This window comes from Somniosus microcephalus, chromosome 6, assembly GCF_052327205.1.
Source record: "Somniosus microcephalus isolate GS21.2 chromosome 6, FLI_Smic_1.0, whole genome shotgun sequence".
Lineage (NCBI taxonomy): Eukaryota > Metazoa > Chordata > Chondrichthyes > Squaliformes > Somniosidae > Somniosus > Somniosus microcephalus.
In genome coordinates this window covers 167,464,047-167,479,154 of record NC_140992.1, presented here as the reverse complement: position 1 = coordinate 167,479,154, position 15,108 = coordinate 167,464,047, and the positions used below count along the sequence as shown (strand labels likewise).

The following is a 15,108-nucleotide window of genomic DNA, read 5'->3' as shown; positions in this document are numbered from 1 at the left end:
TACTGCTTTTTTAAAGGTTTGTACGAACCTCTCAACCAATCCATTTGTGGCTGGATGATACGGGGCGGATGTGTAATGCCTTATCCCATTCCTTTTCATAAATCTTCAAAACTCTTCGGACACACACTGTGGTCCATTGTCAGAGCAAATCTGCTCTGGCAAGCCGTTCCTGGCAAAAATGGTCCGTAGGACTCCAATAGTTTTCTCCGTGGTGGTGGAGGACATTTTGATCACCTCAGGCCATTTCGAGTGCACATCCACGGCTATTAAAAACATTGAGTCCATGAATGGACCAGCAAAATCAATATACACCCATTGCCATGGAGATGAGGGCCACTCCCATGGGTGTAGAGGGGCATGTGGTGGTGCATTTTGGACCTTCTGGCATCCTGAGCAGCTCTTTGTCAGGTCCTTGATTTGCTGATTGATCCCCGGCCACCACACATAAGCCCTAGCAAGGCTTTTCATTTTCACCCCTCCCAGATGACCTTCGTGAAGCTCATTGAGCACTCTCTCCCTTAACTTGGGTGGAATTACCACTCGGGATCCACACATCAAGGTCCCCGGCATACTGACAGCTGTTCTCTTCTGGTTGAGAATGCTGGCAACAGTGAGTCGCCATGTGCTGGCCATCCCTTCACCGTCAAATCATATACCCGAGAAAGTGTTGGGTCATTGCGGGTCTCCTTCTCTATACCAGCATTAGTTACTGGCAAGCATTCAATTATAGTTGAATGAAATATTTCAACAGGATCCACTGCTGGTGCTTCCTCCAGAGTAGGCAGTGGCAGGCGTGATAGCCCATCAGCTTTTCCATGCTGTTTCATGCCCTTATACTCGATTTCATATTGGTTCGCCTCTAGAAAAAGGGACCATCTTTGTAGCCATTGTGCAGTCATCACTGGAACGCCCTTCTTTGGATTAAAGATGGAGACAAGTGGTTGGTGGTCAGTCAGCAAGGTGAACTTCTGCCCGTGCAGATAGTGATTGAACTTTTTCACTCCCCACACTAGGCTGAGGGCCTCCCTGTCAATCTGGGCGTAGTTACGCTCGGCTGAGATTAGTGACCGAGACGCAAAGGCTACTGGCCTCTCCGAGCCATCTGGGAATTTGCGCGACAGCACCGCTCCAATGCCATAGGGTGATGCATCACACGCCAACCGAATTGGTAGTGCTGGGTTGAAATGAGCCAACACCTCTTTTGCTGTGATCAATGCTTTGCTCTTCTGGAAAGCTCGTTTACATTCGTCACTCCACTTCCATGGTACCCCCGTTTGCAGTAGGGTGTTCAGTGGGTGTAGTACGGTAGACAAATTCGGCAAGAACTTATGGTAGTAGTTCACCAGCCCGAGGAACGACCTCAGTTGTGACACATTTTCCGGTGCTGGAGCCTTGACTGCTGCCTCAATCTTTTCAGGGGACTTATGTAACCCCTCTTTATCAATTACGTGGCCACAATACGAGATCTGCTTCTGGAAAAACTCGCATTTGTGGCGATTAGCTCGGAGCCCATATTCCATCAATCTAGTGAGCACCTGCTCCAGGTTGGCGAGGTGATCACTGTCATTTTCGCCCGTGACCAGGATGTCGTACAAATAACACTGGGTCCCTGGAATCCCTTGCAGGACTTGTTCCATTGCCCTTTGTCAAATAGCTGGAGCTGATGCTACCCCGAACACCAGCCGGTTGTATCGGTAGAGACCTTTATGAGTGTTGTTCGTGAGGTACTGTTTCGAGGCTTCTTCTACCTCCATTTGCAGGTACGCCTGGGCCAGATCAATCTTAGTGAAGCATTTCCCTCCAGATAGCGAGGTGAAAATATCTTCAATCCGCGGAAGTGGATATTGTACAGTGTGAAGGACTGGGTTCACTGTCACTTTAAAGTCCCCACAGATGTGAACCTTCTTTGGGTCCCCAGGCCTATTACTCAATGACCTCTTCATTACAGGAACGATGGGTGTAGCCCACTCGCTCCAGTCTACTTTGGACAGTATTCCTGAACGTTCCAAACATTCCAGCTCTGCTTCGACGGCTGGGCGGATCGCATAAGGTACCGGTCTGGCCTTAAAAAACTTTGGGCTTGCATTATCCTATATATTTATCATCGCTGTTATGCCTTTTAGTTTTCCGAGTCCCTGCTGGAACACTTCTTGTGCATCAGTTAGCATTTTTGACAGTCGTCCAGGTGTGATGTCGTCCTCCTTTTTGGCATCTACAGTCAGTGCTTGTGTGGAATGCCAATCTAGCTGTATCTTCCAGATCCATTCACGTCCTAGTAGTGGTGGTCCTCCATCTGGCAATACATATAGGTCCATTTTTGGTGTTTCCTTGCCGTTATATATAACGTTCACCCTTATTTTTCCTTTGGGGTAGACTTTTTGCCCCGTGTACGCCTTCAATACAATCTTTGTATCTCTCAAGGGTATATGTGAGAATAGCCACTTGTAGTCCCTTCGGTTTATGACTGTAAGGGCTGATCCTGTGTCCAATTCCATTTTCACTTGGACTCCTGCTATCTTGAGCATGACCCAGATATTTTGGTGATCCTCTGGTTTGATCACATTATGTAGTTTCAGACAACCCAGCTCCTTGCTTCCGGAGTCTGTATCACTCTTCTGTTCGTCTGAACTACTCTCCGTCACCTTATGTACCTTCTTGTACTTCTCCTGTGGAGATTTCTTGCTGCTGGTTTTCTTTCCCGACCTGCAGACTCTTGCTATGTGTCCTACTTTTCCACACTGTCTGCACACTTTGTCCTTGAACCAGCAATCATTATGGTCGTGTGTTGTTCTGCCGCAGCAATAGCACTTCACTGTTCCGTATGACATTTCATTTGTGCCATATTCTTGCGGCCTCCGTTGTATCTCTGCAGTGCCCCGTGCTGCTGCTTCATGTGATACTGCAATGCTGAAAGCCTTGTCCAGCATAAGATCCTTTTCTGATAGAAGCCGTTTCTGGGCTACTTCATTTTGATGCCCACACACAAACTTGTCCCTTAACGTATCTGCTAGTCCCGTTCCAAACTGGCAGTGTTTCGATAGCTCACGCATTTCCGTTAAATACTCAGCATTACTTTTATCTTTATTCTGGTTCCTTTTGTGAAACTTAAATCTTTCTGCTATCAGCAGCGGTGTGGGGTTTATGTGGTCCTGTAGGATTGAAACTATGTTTTCAAAATCCTTTTCTACTGGCTTCTCTGGGATTACTAGGTTTCGTAGTAAGCCATACGTTTTTGCACCCATTGAATTCAACAATAACAGCGCTTTCTTGTCATCTGGCACTTAATTCGCCTTGCAGTATACTTCTATGCGTTCGACATATGTCGTCCAATCTTCAACTTAATTGTCGGACGCTGTGATACTGCCACTCTTCGGCATTTTTGGGTGTGGTTAGACTGGCTTAAAATGGCATCTCCCGCGCTTTCTTTTCTTCCCCGCTGCGGCTTAAAATGGCGTCTCCCGCGCTTTCCTTTCTTCCCCGCTGCGGCTTAAAATGGCGTCTCCCGCGCTGCTGCCAACGCCGCTCTCGGTGGTCCTGGTGGCAAATGGCGACACCCTGTAGGTTTCATGCGCTGCTCCTGCGCTGCTGCCAATGCCGCTCTCTGCAGTCCTCGTGGCAATGGCAGCGCCTCGCGTTTTCCTGCATGCCTCTCTCCCCCGTTGACACTGCTCAGCCCTTGAACACTGGCTGCGCTCTGCTCTCTCTCATCTCTCTCCCCATTGATGCCGCTCGGTCCTGAACACCAGCTGCACCCTATGCGCTCTGCCCTCTCTCTCTCCCCTGTCGATGCTGCTCGGCCTTTTCCTGTGCCGCTCGGTCGGCTCTGGCCACCGCTGTCCGGGAAGGGTCTGCGCAGTACCTGTTGCCAGCCCGTTTTGCTGGACCACCGTGACTGGAAAGCCAAGCCTGGCTCTCGACAGCCTCCCCTGTGATGCTCAAATCTCCGCTGGATGACTGGGCGGTTGCCCGTGGTCAACGCCCATGCTTCTGGACTCGACCTCCTTCCACTGTTCTCCAGGAGCGAATCCCTGGGAGGTGATGCAGAGTTGCACGTAGGTTCGAATCTGCATCGTCGCCAATGTTAGATCCGTGTATCTTAATGTTGTGTCCTTCAATAATCAGACAAACACTGCAGGGAACGATCAACAGGTGTTTACTGAATGAGGGTTCAAACTGCAACTGACTGTACAGATCACTACTCAGCGTTTATATACAGGTGTGGTCACTGCCGGTACTACAGGATACAGGAGCTGTAAAAAGTAGTTCTCCCCCTTAAAGGTACATACATTACAACACAGACACATACACAGACACACAAACATACACACACAGACATATGGACACACACAGCCATGCAGACACCCACACAGACACACACAAACAAGCAGACACACACACATGGACAAGCAGACACACACACGGACACACAGATACACACACAGATATGCAGACACACAGACACATACACGGACAAACACACAGACACACACAGACATGCAGACCTACGCACAGACACACGCAGACACACACACGGACACACAGACACACCCAGACACATACACGGACAGACACACGGATACACAGACAAACACACGGACACACACAAACGAGCAGATACACACACATGGAGACTCAGTCACATAGACACACACATGGACATGCAGACACAGACACACAGACATGCAGACACACACACGGACACAAGCAGACACACAGACACAGACACATACACGGACATACACATGGACACAGGGACAGACACATGGCCACACACACAGACACAGAGACACACGCAGACACACACACAGACACACACACGGACACACACACAGACACACAGACATAAACACACAGGCACACGGACACACACAGACATGCAGACACCCACACAGACACACACAAACAAGCAGACACACACACATGGACAAGCAGACACACACATGGACACACAGATACACACACAGATATGCAGACAAACACACAGACACATGCAGACACACACATGGACACGCAGACACACACACACACACACACACACACACAGATACACATGGACACACAGACACACTCATGGACACACAGTCACACACATGGACACACAGACAGACACACGGACAAGTAGGCACACACACACACGCAGACAAACACACAGACAGACACACAGACACACACACAGACACACGCACAGACACACGCAGACACACACACAGACAAACACACAGACACACACATACACAGACGCACGCACGTACACACACACACAGACACACATGGACACACAGACACACTCATGGACACACAGTCACACACACGGACACACAGACAGACACACAGACACGTAGGCACACACACACACACACACACGCAGACAAACACACAGACAGACATACAGACACACACACAGACACACACACAGACACACACAGACACACACATGGACACACAGACACACACACACACACACACACACACACGCACACAGACACACATGGACACACAGACACACTCATGGACACACAGTCACACACACGGACACACAGACAGACACACGGACACGTAGGCACACACACACACACACACACAGACAAACACACAGACAGACACACAGACACACACACAGACACAAGCACAGACACACGCAGACACACACACAGACAAACACACAGACACACACACATACACAGATGCACACACGTACACACACAGACAGACACACCCAGACACATACATGGACATACACATGGACACAAAGACAGAGACACACACACACACACACAGACACACACGCAGATACACACGCAGACACACACACACACACACACACACACACACGGACACACAGGCACACACAGATACACAGACACACACACACAGACACACACATGGACACACAGACACACACACGGACACACACACACGGACACACAGACACACACAGATACACAGACACACACACACAGACACACACATGGACACACACACACACACACACAGACACACACAAGGTAGCAGGCAAAAATGGACAAGACCAGAAAGTGGTGCAAAAAAATACATTTATCTGTGTCATAAAAATAACTGAAACATATCACTAACATTTATTCATACACACATGTGCTTAACGTTGTGCATCTAGGATTGTGTCTTTTTTTCTTTTCCAATTGCTTCTATGAGGTGGCTTCAGCAGAGGTGGAGGCAGGCTGCTCACTTCCCTGCTGTGACTGGTTAGACACTTTTGGTGGACGTCCTCTGGGTCTTGGAGCCTGTGAGGTCCCTGCCATACACTGCTCCTCCTGCAACTGTCAGGGGCAGACTCGGCCATCGGGATCCGAGGAAGCATGTGGGGCCCAGAATGAGGGGGAGGCAACGGGGAGAAGTGGGAGTGCTTTGAGAAAAGCCACCACTTCCATGTCCCATCTCACCATCAACCCTTTTATGTGACTCCCACACTTTCCTGCTAGCAAGGAGTTGGAGAACAGCGTGCTGCACAGCAGTGGGGTGATGAATGCTCAAATCAATGTTTATATCCCTCCTAGAGATGAGGTCTATGAGCCTCTGCCCTCTGTTGCCCACAGTGAGCACGTGCTCATGTGACTGGAACATTTGCTATGCCATGCAGGTGGCCACCCTTTCCATGGAACAGCACATCGTCGCCATCGGCTGCGACATGGTGGTTCTCATGTTGGAGATGGACTCCTCATTTCTCTGCACATTTGCAGAAATCGTGGCTGCAAAAGCTGCCAGAGCCTCGTGCAATTGTTGCTGCCCCTCCGAGATCACCCTCTTTCTCGATGGCCCCCGAGGTTCAGCATCTGTATGCAGCTCTGCAGAGCTTGGAGCATTCTGTGCCCTCTGGCGAGGAGTCTCCACTGCTGGCCCTGTCAACACCAGCTGTTTTTGCTCACTTGTGAAGTAGAGACACCAGGTGACAACACTACTGTATCTCACACAGACACACACACAGACATGCAGACACACACACAGACTCGTGGACACACACGTACACGCAGACACACACACAGACATGCAGACACACACACAGATTCGTGGACACACACGTACATGCAGACACACACACAGACATGTAGACACACACACATACTCGTGGACACACATGTACATGCAGACACACACACAGACATGCAGACACACACACATACACCCACCCACCCCATACAGACACAGACATCCACATACAGACACACACACCCCACCCAGAAACACAAACACACAGACACACCCACTCCTACCCCCTCACCCATATCACACTTTCTCCTTTTGCATTCCTGTCAATGGAAATCCCTCCATTCTATACACACACACACCCATCCCCACACACTCCAGTTTACATGAACGTCTCTACATTAATGTCCATTTGCCATTGCTTGGCCCATCCACATCATTTGTCATGCGCTATTTGAATAATTTCAATGTACCTAACATTGATCTCTGAGCACATAGCTTGTTGGCATCAGCATATTTTATAACATTATTACTGGGTGGCAGTCTGTAGATCATTTAGAAAAAGTATTAAAGAAGAGGACTTACTAGTCACTGCTTAGCCACCTTCTGCTTTCTACTGCTTTGCAGGTTTTGTATTGATGTGGCTTGTATTCCCTGGAGTATAGAAGATTAAAGGGTGATCTAATTGAGGTGTTGAAGATGATTAAAGAATTTGATAGGGTAGATAGAAAGAAACTATTTCCTCTGGTGGGGGAGTCTAGAACAAAGGGGCAGAACCTTAAAATTAGAGCCAGGCCATTCAGGGGTGATGTCAGGAAGCACTTCTTCACACAAAGGGGAGTGGAAATCTGGAAGTCACTCCCCCAAAAAGCTGTTGAGGCTGGGGGTCAATTGAAAATGTAAATGCTGTGCTAGGCAAGGGTATTAAGGGTTAGGGAACCAAGGTGGGTAGATGGAGTTAAGATACACATCCACCAGAGGATCTTGGGGCCACACTCTATCTCTTCTGGCCCCACCTGAGATGCATTTTACTGCCTTCGATTGACGTAATTCCCAGTCCCCATTGCAAACCCAAGTACAAGCCAATACAGTGCATTGCATTGCTGCCATGCTATAGGATAGCTGTACCTGATGTACTTCTGAAAGCCAAGCTCCTCGGGGACTGATAGTGGCAGGATTACCAGTAGGCAGATGACAGACAGCCCCAGCCGATGGTCTGTGTACCAGGGCCGAGCGGATCCCACACCATTCAATGTAGTTTCGTAGTTAGCCATTGAGTCGCACACTGGAACAGAGCACAAAGTGTCAGCGGGGAGATCTTCCCTCACAGTTGGTACCACACCACATGGTGCATCGGGGAGCTCACAGGGTACCAGTTGGGTGGGGGGAGGTGATGGGCAGGCGACAGGCACTTCCTTAGAGGAAGGGGCAAATGTGAAGGAAATCCACCCCTGCTTGACCTCTTGCACCATCTAAGAGCAGGGATGAGTCAGAGGTCAGTCAGCAATCCATGGAAAGTGCTTCTAGTCAGGGGGACAAATCTTGATGTATGATACCAGGGCTTAAAGTGTTAAGTTATGAGGACAGGTTGTACAAATGTGGCTTGTATTCCATGAGTTTAGAAGGTTGAGTGATGATCTGATTGAGGTGTTTAAAATGTTTGTAGGATTTAATAGGGTAGATACAGAGATACTATTTCCTCTGGTGGGGGATTCTAGAACAAGGGGCAGAACCTTAAAATTAGAGCCAGGCCATTCAGGAGTGATGTCATGAAGCACTTTTTCCACATAGAGGTAGTGGAAATCTGGAACGCTCTCCCCAAATGGCTGTGGATGCATGGGACAATTGAAGCTTTCAAGACTGGGATGGATACATTTTTTGTTGGGTGAGTGTATCAAGGAATATGGAGCAAAGGTGGGAAAATAGAGTTGAGGTACAGAGCGGCCATGATCTCTTTGAATGGCACAACAGGCTCGAGGGGCTGAATGGCCTCCTCCTGTTCCTGTTCCTGTGCATGAAATGGACATTTTACAAAGTGCCAACAGAAAGACAAATGATGGCTGAGAGGTCAAAGGTGAAACTATTGGATGCATACCGGCTGCCGCTGAGCAATAAGTTGAGCAATTAGTTAGAGGCGATTAAGTAATGGGTGCAATCGGAAACTTAGCCCTGCTCCTGACTCACACCCACATTTCCTCAGCTGATCTTGGACAACAACAAGGAACGCAATCGAAATCATGAAGACATTGAAGACAAAGCAGATTTCGCAGAGTCTCCCGATAGCAGGACCACAGATCTCCTTCACCACCCCCTGGTAGGTAGACTGATTGCTGATTGAAGAACAGTAGCCGAGGATCACCAGCCCGCTGATGAGGAAGATGAGGGAAACCTGAAAGACACAAGCCTACGATTGTTAACTCACCAAAAAAACCTGACAGACTTCAGTATTGTGAGGACCTGCGTAGGGATGTTGGCGCTGGACATTAAAACACTTCTGCTTCAGTTACCCAGTTTCAGCAGTTCCTGTTCAGATACAACACAGCTCGCGGAAAGCATCCTCTAGTGACCCAACCTCAGAGGAGAGTGCCCTATCTCATCAGTGTGGCAGTTTTTCCCATTTTCCACACCAACCACCCTGTGCCTTCTTTGACTGAGATTGCCAAATAGTGGCAAATTCAAAAAGGAACTGGCATTTATTCAGCACCATTTATGACCTCAAGATGTCTCAAGGTGCTTTGTAGCGAATGAAGTACTGATGACGTGTAGTCACCGTTGTAATGTAGGAAACACGGCAGGTGATTAGCGCACAGCAAGGTCCCACAAATAGCAGTGAGATAAATGACCAGATCATCGGTTATGGTGTTGATTGAGGGATAAATATTGGCCAGGACACCGGGACGATCTCCCCTGCTTTTCTTCGAATAGTGCCGTGGGATCTTTTACAACCACCTGAGAGGGCAGATGGGGCCTCACTTTAGCGTCTCATCTGAAAGATGGCACCTCCAACAGTGCAGCACTTTTTCAGTACTGCACTGGAGTGTCAGTCTAGATTGTGTGCTGTAGTCTCTGGAGTGGGACTTGAACCCACGTTCTTCTGCCCAAAGTTGGAGAGTGCTACTGAGCCACAGCTGGGAGCTAAAAACTGTGAGGCAGAGCCACAATTTATAGGGCAGCTTTGTGCTGTAGTCCCATGCCTATCACATACTGGATTGAGACTGTCCAAATTCCACCCCTGGTCCGCACCAGGGTCCCCAGTGTAGTTTACCAGCAAAGGTGGAAAGACTAGGTGTGCTGTCTTTCTTTAGGAATTTATGTTAGTTTTCCAGTTAATTCAGGGGTTTGAGTAATTTGAGTCGATTCCCATTGTGTGCCACCACCTAGTGGATATTTGGTACCTAGCAACTGCAGTAAAAGCGCGGTAAAGTGCTGTAAAGCACAGTAAGTGCAGTAAAGTAAACTACTGTATATCACAGACCTACAGCCACACATGGTCTGGGAAGTTATATTGTTGCCACGCTTCAGCCTTGGACACTATTTGTCTGTAAGTACTTGAGAATGTTATAGATGATTAGTGTACACTATATTTTGCAGAAAATGTTTAGTTTGTAACTTTTCTTTGTAAGCAAACTTACACAGCTAGCCGTGAAGTGCTCGCTCTCTGTCTAGCTGGTTAACTTACAGCTATATTTTGATGCACTATGTACAGGGCTAATTTAAAGAGAATGCCTTCCAGTTTGCTAAATGTATATTCACAGTAAGCTGTGTTTCCACGTGTTTGGTAATTTACATGCCAAATGTACTGTGTTGCTCAGGCGTACTTAAATTTGTGTATGCATATCAGTTATGCGCTTGTATACTAATGTGTGCTTCCATTTCTGTGTTGTATTTCAGTTTCACAATAAGAATCTTTCAGTAAAGTTTACAAGAAAAGCCAAGCCTTGTGTTTTTTATGGGAAGATATCAAGTTGTTAGCTACCTGTCTAGCTCTGCATAGGAACGCACTGTAAGGGCAGAAAAATGAAAAGACAACAGCACAGCGGGCTCAAGCACAAGAAGATACCTCTCAGCTACCATGAGTCTACGCTCAGGAAGACAATATACCATAGAGGACGTCAACCAGCCAACCGAGAAGCATGAGCCTCTCCGAGCAAATGATGTCAAGTCACAGTCCTCTAAAGCATCCTCTAGATCATCTCGGCGGTCCAGCAGACCATCATCATCGACAGCTTCTGCAGCCGCCAAAGCACGTGCCAAGGCAAAAGCTGCCCAGGCTCAATTGTCCTTCGCTGAAAAAGAAGCTAGTGTGATGAAGCAGAGAGCTGACCTCGACGCCAGTCTCCACATTCTCCAAAGCCAGAGAGCTGCTGCTGCCGCTGAAGCTGAAGCTGCAGCTTATGAAGAAGGTGAGGAGAAAGAAGGCGGGGAGCACAGCCATGAAGCATATGTTCTAGAACAGCCCCTCTGTCCAGTGCAATGTACAAGTGAGTATGTCCAACAACACTCCAAATTGTTCTTCAAGGAAACATCCAGGTATCTCGACACAGAACCAGCTACCCACCACAGTAACAAACAGCCTGTTTCTGGAGACACTGAGCTTAAAAGAGAAGAAACAAGTAAGACCTACCTGCAGAGACCTCCACAGCACTTGGCCAATCCAGCCAAGCAGTCCTCACCCAAGCCACAAGGTACACAAGACCTCGCTAGGCACCTCATCCGCCAAGAATTGTTAAGTTCAGGTCTTCTAGAATTTGATGACCGTCCTGAAAATTATTGGTCATGGAAAGCGTCCTTCCTGAGTACCACCAAGGACTTGAATCTGTCAGCCAGAGAAAAACTAGATTTGATGACAAAGTGGCTCGGAGCTGAGTCGTCAGAACAGGCAAAGAGAATTCGCTCAGCGCACGTCCGCAATCCCACAGCAGGCCTCAACCTGGTTTGGCAATGTCTCGAAGACTGTTATGGGACACCAGAAGTCATTGAACATGCACTGCTTAAGAAGATTGAGGACTTTCCGAAGCTAACCAACAAAGATAATGTCGAGCTTCGAGAACTGGGTGACATTCTCCTCGAACTGGAGTGTGCTAAGGGAGAAGGTTACCTGACTGGCCTCTCGTATTTGGATACAGCTCGTGGGGTAAACCCAATAGTGGAAAAGCTCCCCTACAACCTTCAAGAGAAATGGATAGCTAAGGGATCCAAGTACAAGGAGGACTACAGAGTGGCATTTCCCCCCTTCTCTCTCTTCTCCAGGTTTGTCCAACAACAGGCAAAGGTGAGGAATGATCCAAGTTTCACTTTCTCCACCTCCAGCAGTTACGTTCCTTCGAGAACAGAGAAACCCACAAAGTACAGCAACAAAGCCTCTGTGAGCGTGCACAAAACAGATGTTCCAGCCGAAACCCCAGTCAACCAATCCAGTTCTGCTGGGAATAAAGTGGATGCCAATACACAAGAAGCCCCACCCACTCAAAAAGTGTCGAAGCTTTAGAGGCAAGCCTATTGATGAGCGCAAATCATACCTGAAAGAGAATCGCATCTGCTTCAGGTGTTGTCGGTCGACTATGCACATGGCAAAAGACTGCAAGGCGACAATCAAGTGCTTCGAGTGCAACAGTGATAAACACATCGCAGCCCTGCATCCAGGTCCTCCTCCTTCAACCACCGAGAGTGCTGCGGTTGACAAAGAGGATAGCGGGGAGCAAAGCGAAAGCACATCTTCTTCAGTCACCTCCAAGTGTACAGAGGTTTGTGGAAATGCAAACAGCCCACGCTCATGCTCCAAAATCTGCTTGGTTAAAGCATATCCTGCAGGGAGAAAGGAGAAGGCAATCAAGATGTACGCAGTGCTTGATGAGCAAAGTAACAAGTCTCTAGCGAAGACAGAATTCTTCAATCTCTTTGAAGTCAAGGCCAGCGCAGCTCCATACATGCTAAAAACCTGTTCAGGGACAACAGAGACTATGGGTAGGAGAGTTGGCAACTTCATGATCGAGTCCATGGATGGGAAACTACAGCTTCCCCTCCCCACCTTAATTGAGTGTGACATGATGCCAGATGATAGGACAGAAATTCCCTCCCCAGAGGTCACACGCCATAAGCCCCACCTACAGTCAGTTGCCAACAAGGTTTCAGCTGTGGACCTGGACGCTCCAATCCTCCTGCTCTTGGGAAGAGACATCTTAAGGGTGCACAAGGTGCATGAGCAAATCAACGGGCCCCACAATGCTCCTTATGCGCAGTGGCTTGACCTGGGATGGGTCCTCGTGGGTGGAGTTTGCCTGGGAACAGTCCACAAACCAGCGGATGTCAACGTCTATAAAGCAAACGTGTTGCACAATGGTCGCACATCCTGTCTCAGCCCATGCCCAAACTGGATCCAGGTAAAGGAAGACTACGATGACATGACGCAGCATCATATGTCAACCTCCTCTGCCTGTGAGGAAGAGGCAGGCCCCACTGTGAGCACAGACAGCCTAGGATGATCAGTGTTTGAAAGGTCCAAGGATGATGACAAGCCAGCACTATCCATGGACGACAAAGCTTTCCTAACCATCATGGATGAGGAGGTTTACCAGGATGATGGGCAGAGCTGGGTGACACCCTTACCATTTCTCTCTCCTAGACGCCGTCTTCCGAGTAACAGGGAACAAGCTATGAAGTGCCTCTGCTCACTCAGGAGAACCCTGGTGCCGGTGTCCACCAACCCAGACATGCCTGCAGTCCTCACCCCAGCGATGCTCCTGACTCAAAAGATGAGTGCTATTTCAGCCCCCTCTGGAAACTTCGACATGGCTGAGCTGCACGGGAAGCAGTGGAAGCAAGTCCAGTGTCTTGCAGACACTTTTTGGAAGAGATGGAGAGGAGAGTATTTGTCCACCCTACAGAGCCATAGGAAATGGACAGAAGACAAGCCAAATGTCAAAGTGGGAGATGTTGCCTTGCTGAAAGACAGCCAAGCACACAGAAATGAATGGCCAGTGAGACTGGTTGTCAAAACTCTGCCGAGCAGGGACAAGAAGGTCCGCAAGGTGCAGGTGAAGATTGTCAAGGAGGGTACTGTCAAAGTGTTTCTGAGGCCAGCCTCAGAGATCGTAGTCCTCCTTTCTGAAGAAACCTAGAGAAAGGATTCTGAGTATGTTTGCAGCCAAAGGACGTTTTCTTTAGGTTTATTTTGTATCTCTAGTGGTAAAATGGAATTGTACCAAGCGGGGAGTGTGCTGTCTTTCTTTAGGAATTTATGTTAGTTTTCCAGTTAATTCAGGGGTTTGAGTAATTAGGGTCGATTCCCATTGTGTGCCGTCACCTAGTGGATATTTGGTACCTAGCAACGGCAGTAAAAGTGCAGTAAAGTGCCATAAAGCACAGTAAGTGCAGTAAAGTAAACTACTGTGTATCACAGCCCTACAGCCACACATGGTCTGGGAAGTTATATTGTTGCCACGCTTCAGCCTTGGACACTATTTGTCTGTAAGTACTGGAGAATGTTATAGATGATTAGTGTACACTATATTTTGCAGAAAATGTTTAGTTTGTAACTTTTCTTTGTAAGCAAACTTACACAGCTAGCCGTGAAGTGCTCGCTCTCTGTCTAGCTGGTTAACTTGTAGCTGTATTTTGATGCACTATGTACAGGGCTAATTTAAAGAGAATGCCTTCCAGTTTGCTAAATGTATATTCACAGTAAGCTGTGTTTCCACGTGTTTGGTAATTTACATGCCAAATGTACTGTGTTGCTCAGGCGTACCTAAATTTGTGTATGCATATCAGTTATGTGCTTGTATACTAATGTGTGCTTCCATTTCTGTGTTGTATTTCAGTTTCACAATAAGAATCTTTCAGTAATGTTTACAAGAAAAGTCAAGCCTTGTGATTTTTATGGGAAGATATCAAGTTGTTAGCTACCTGTCTAGCTCTGCATAGGAACGCGCTGCAAGGGCAGAATACTAGGTGTAAATACAAGCTCACACCAACCTTTGAGGAAGTGAAGGGGAGGGAGGTGAGGATTCCATAGTTTGAAATCTTGCTAAATAATGAGTTAGAGTATCCCTCCACCACCAGCGCACTGTGGCTGCAGTGTGTACAATCTACAGGATGCACAGCAACAACTCGCCAAGGCTTCTTCGATAGCACCTTCCAAACCGCAATATT

General features: G+C 48.0%; 1 protein-coding gene across 1 annotated transcript in view; it reads right to left on the bottom strand.

Annotated features, from left to right (window-relative positions):
* Nucleotides 1-15,108, bottom strand: part of slc38a8a (solute carrier family 38 member 8a) — a 296,436-nt gene that overhangs the window by 106,466 nt on the left and 174,862 nt on the right. Inside the window, exons 2-3 of the mRNA XM_085990919.1 lie at nt 9,151-9,349; nt 8,089-8,245 (exon numbers count right to left, since the gene is read on the bottom strand). Coding sequence (XP_085847045.1) covers nt 8,089-8,245; nt 9,151-9,349 — 356 coding nt within the window. The remainder of the gene's footprint in view (nt 1-8,088; nt 8,246-9,150; nt 9,350-15,108) is intronic.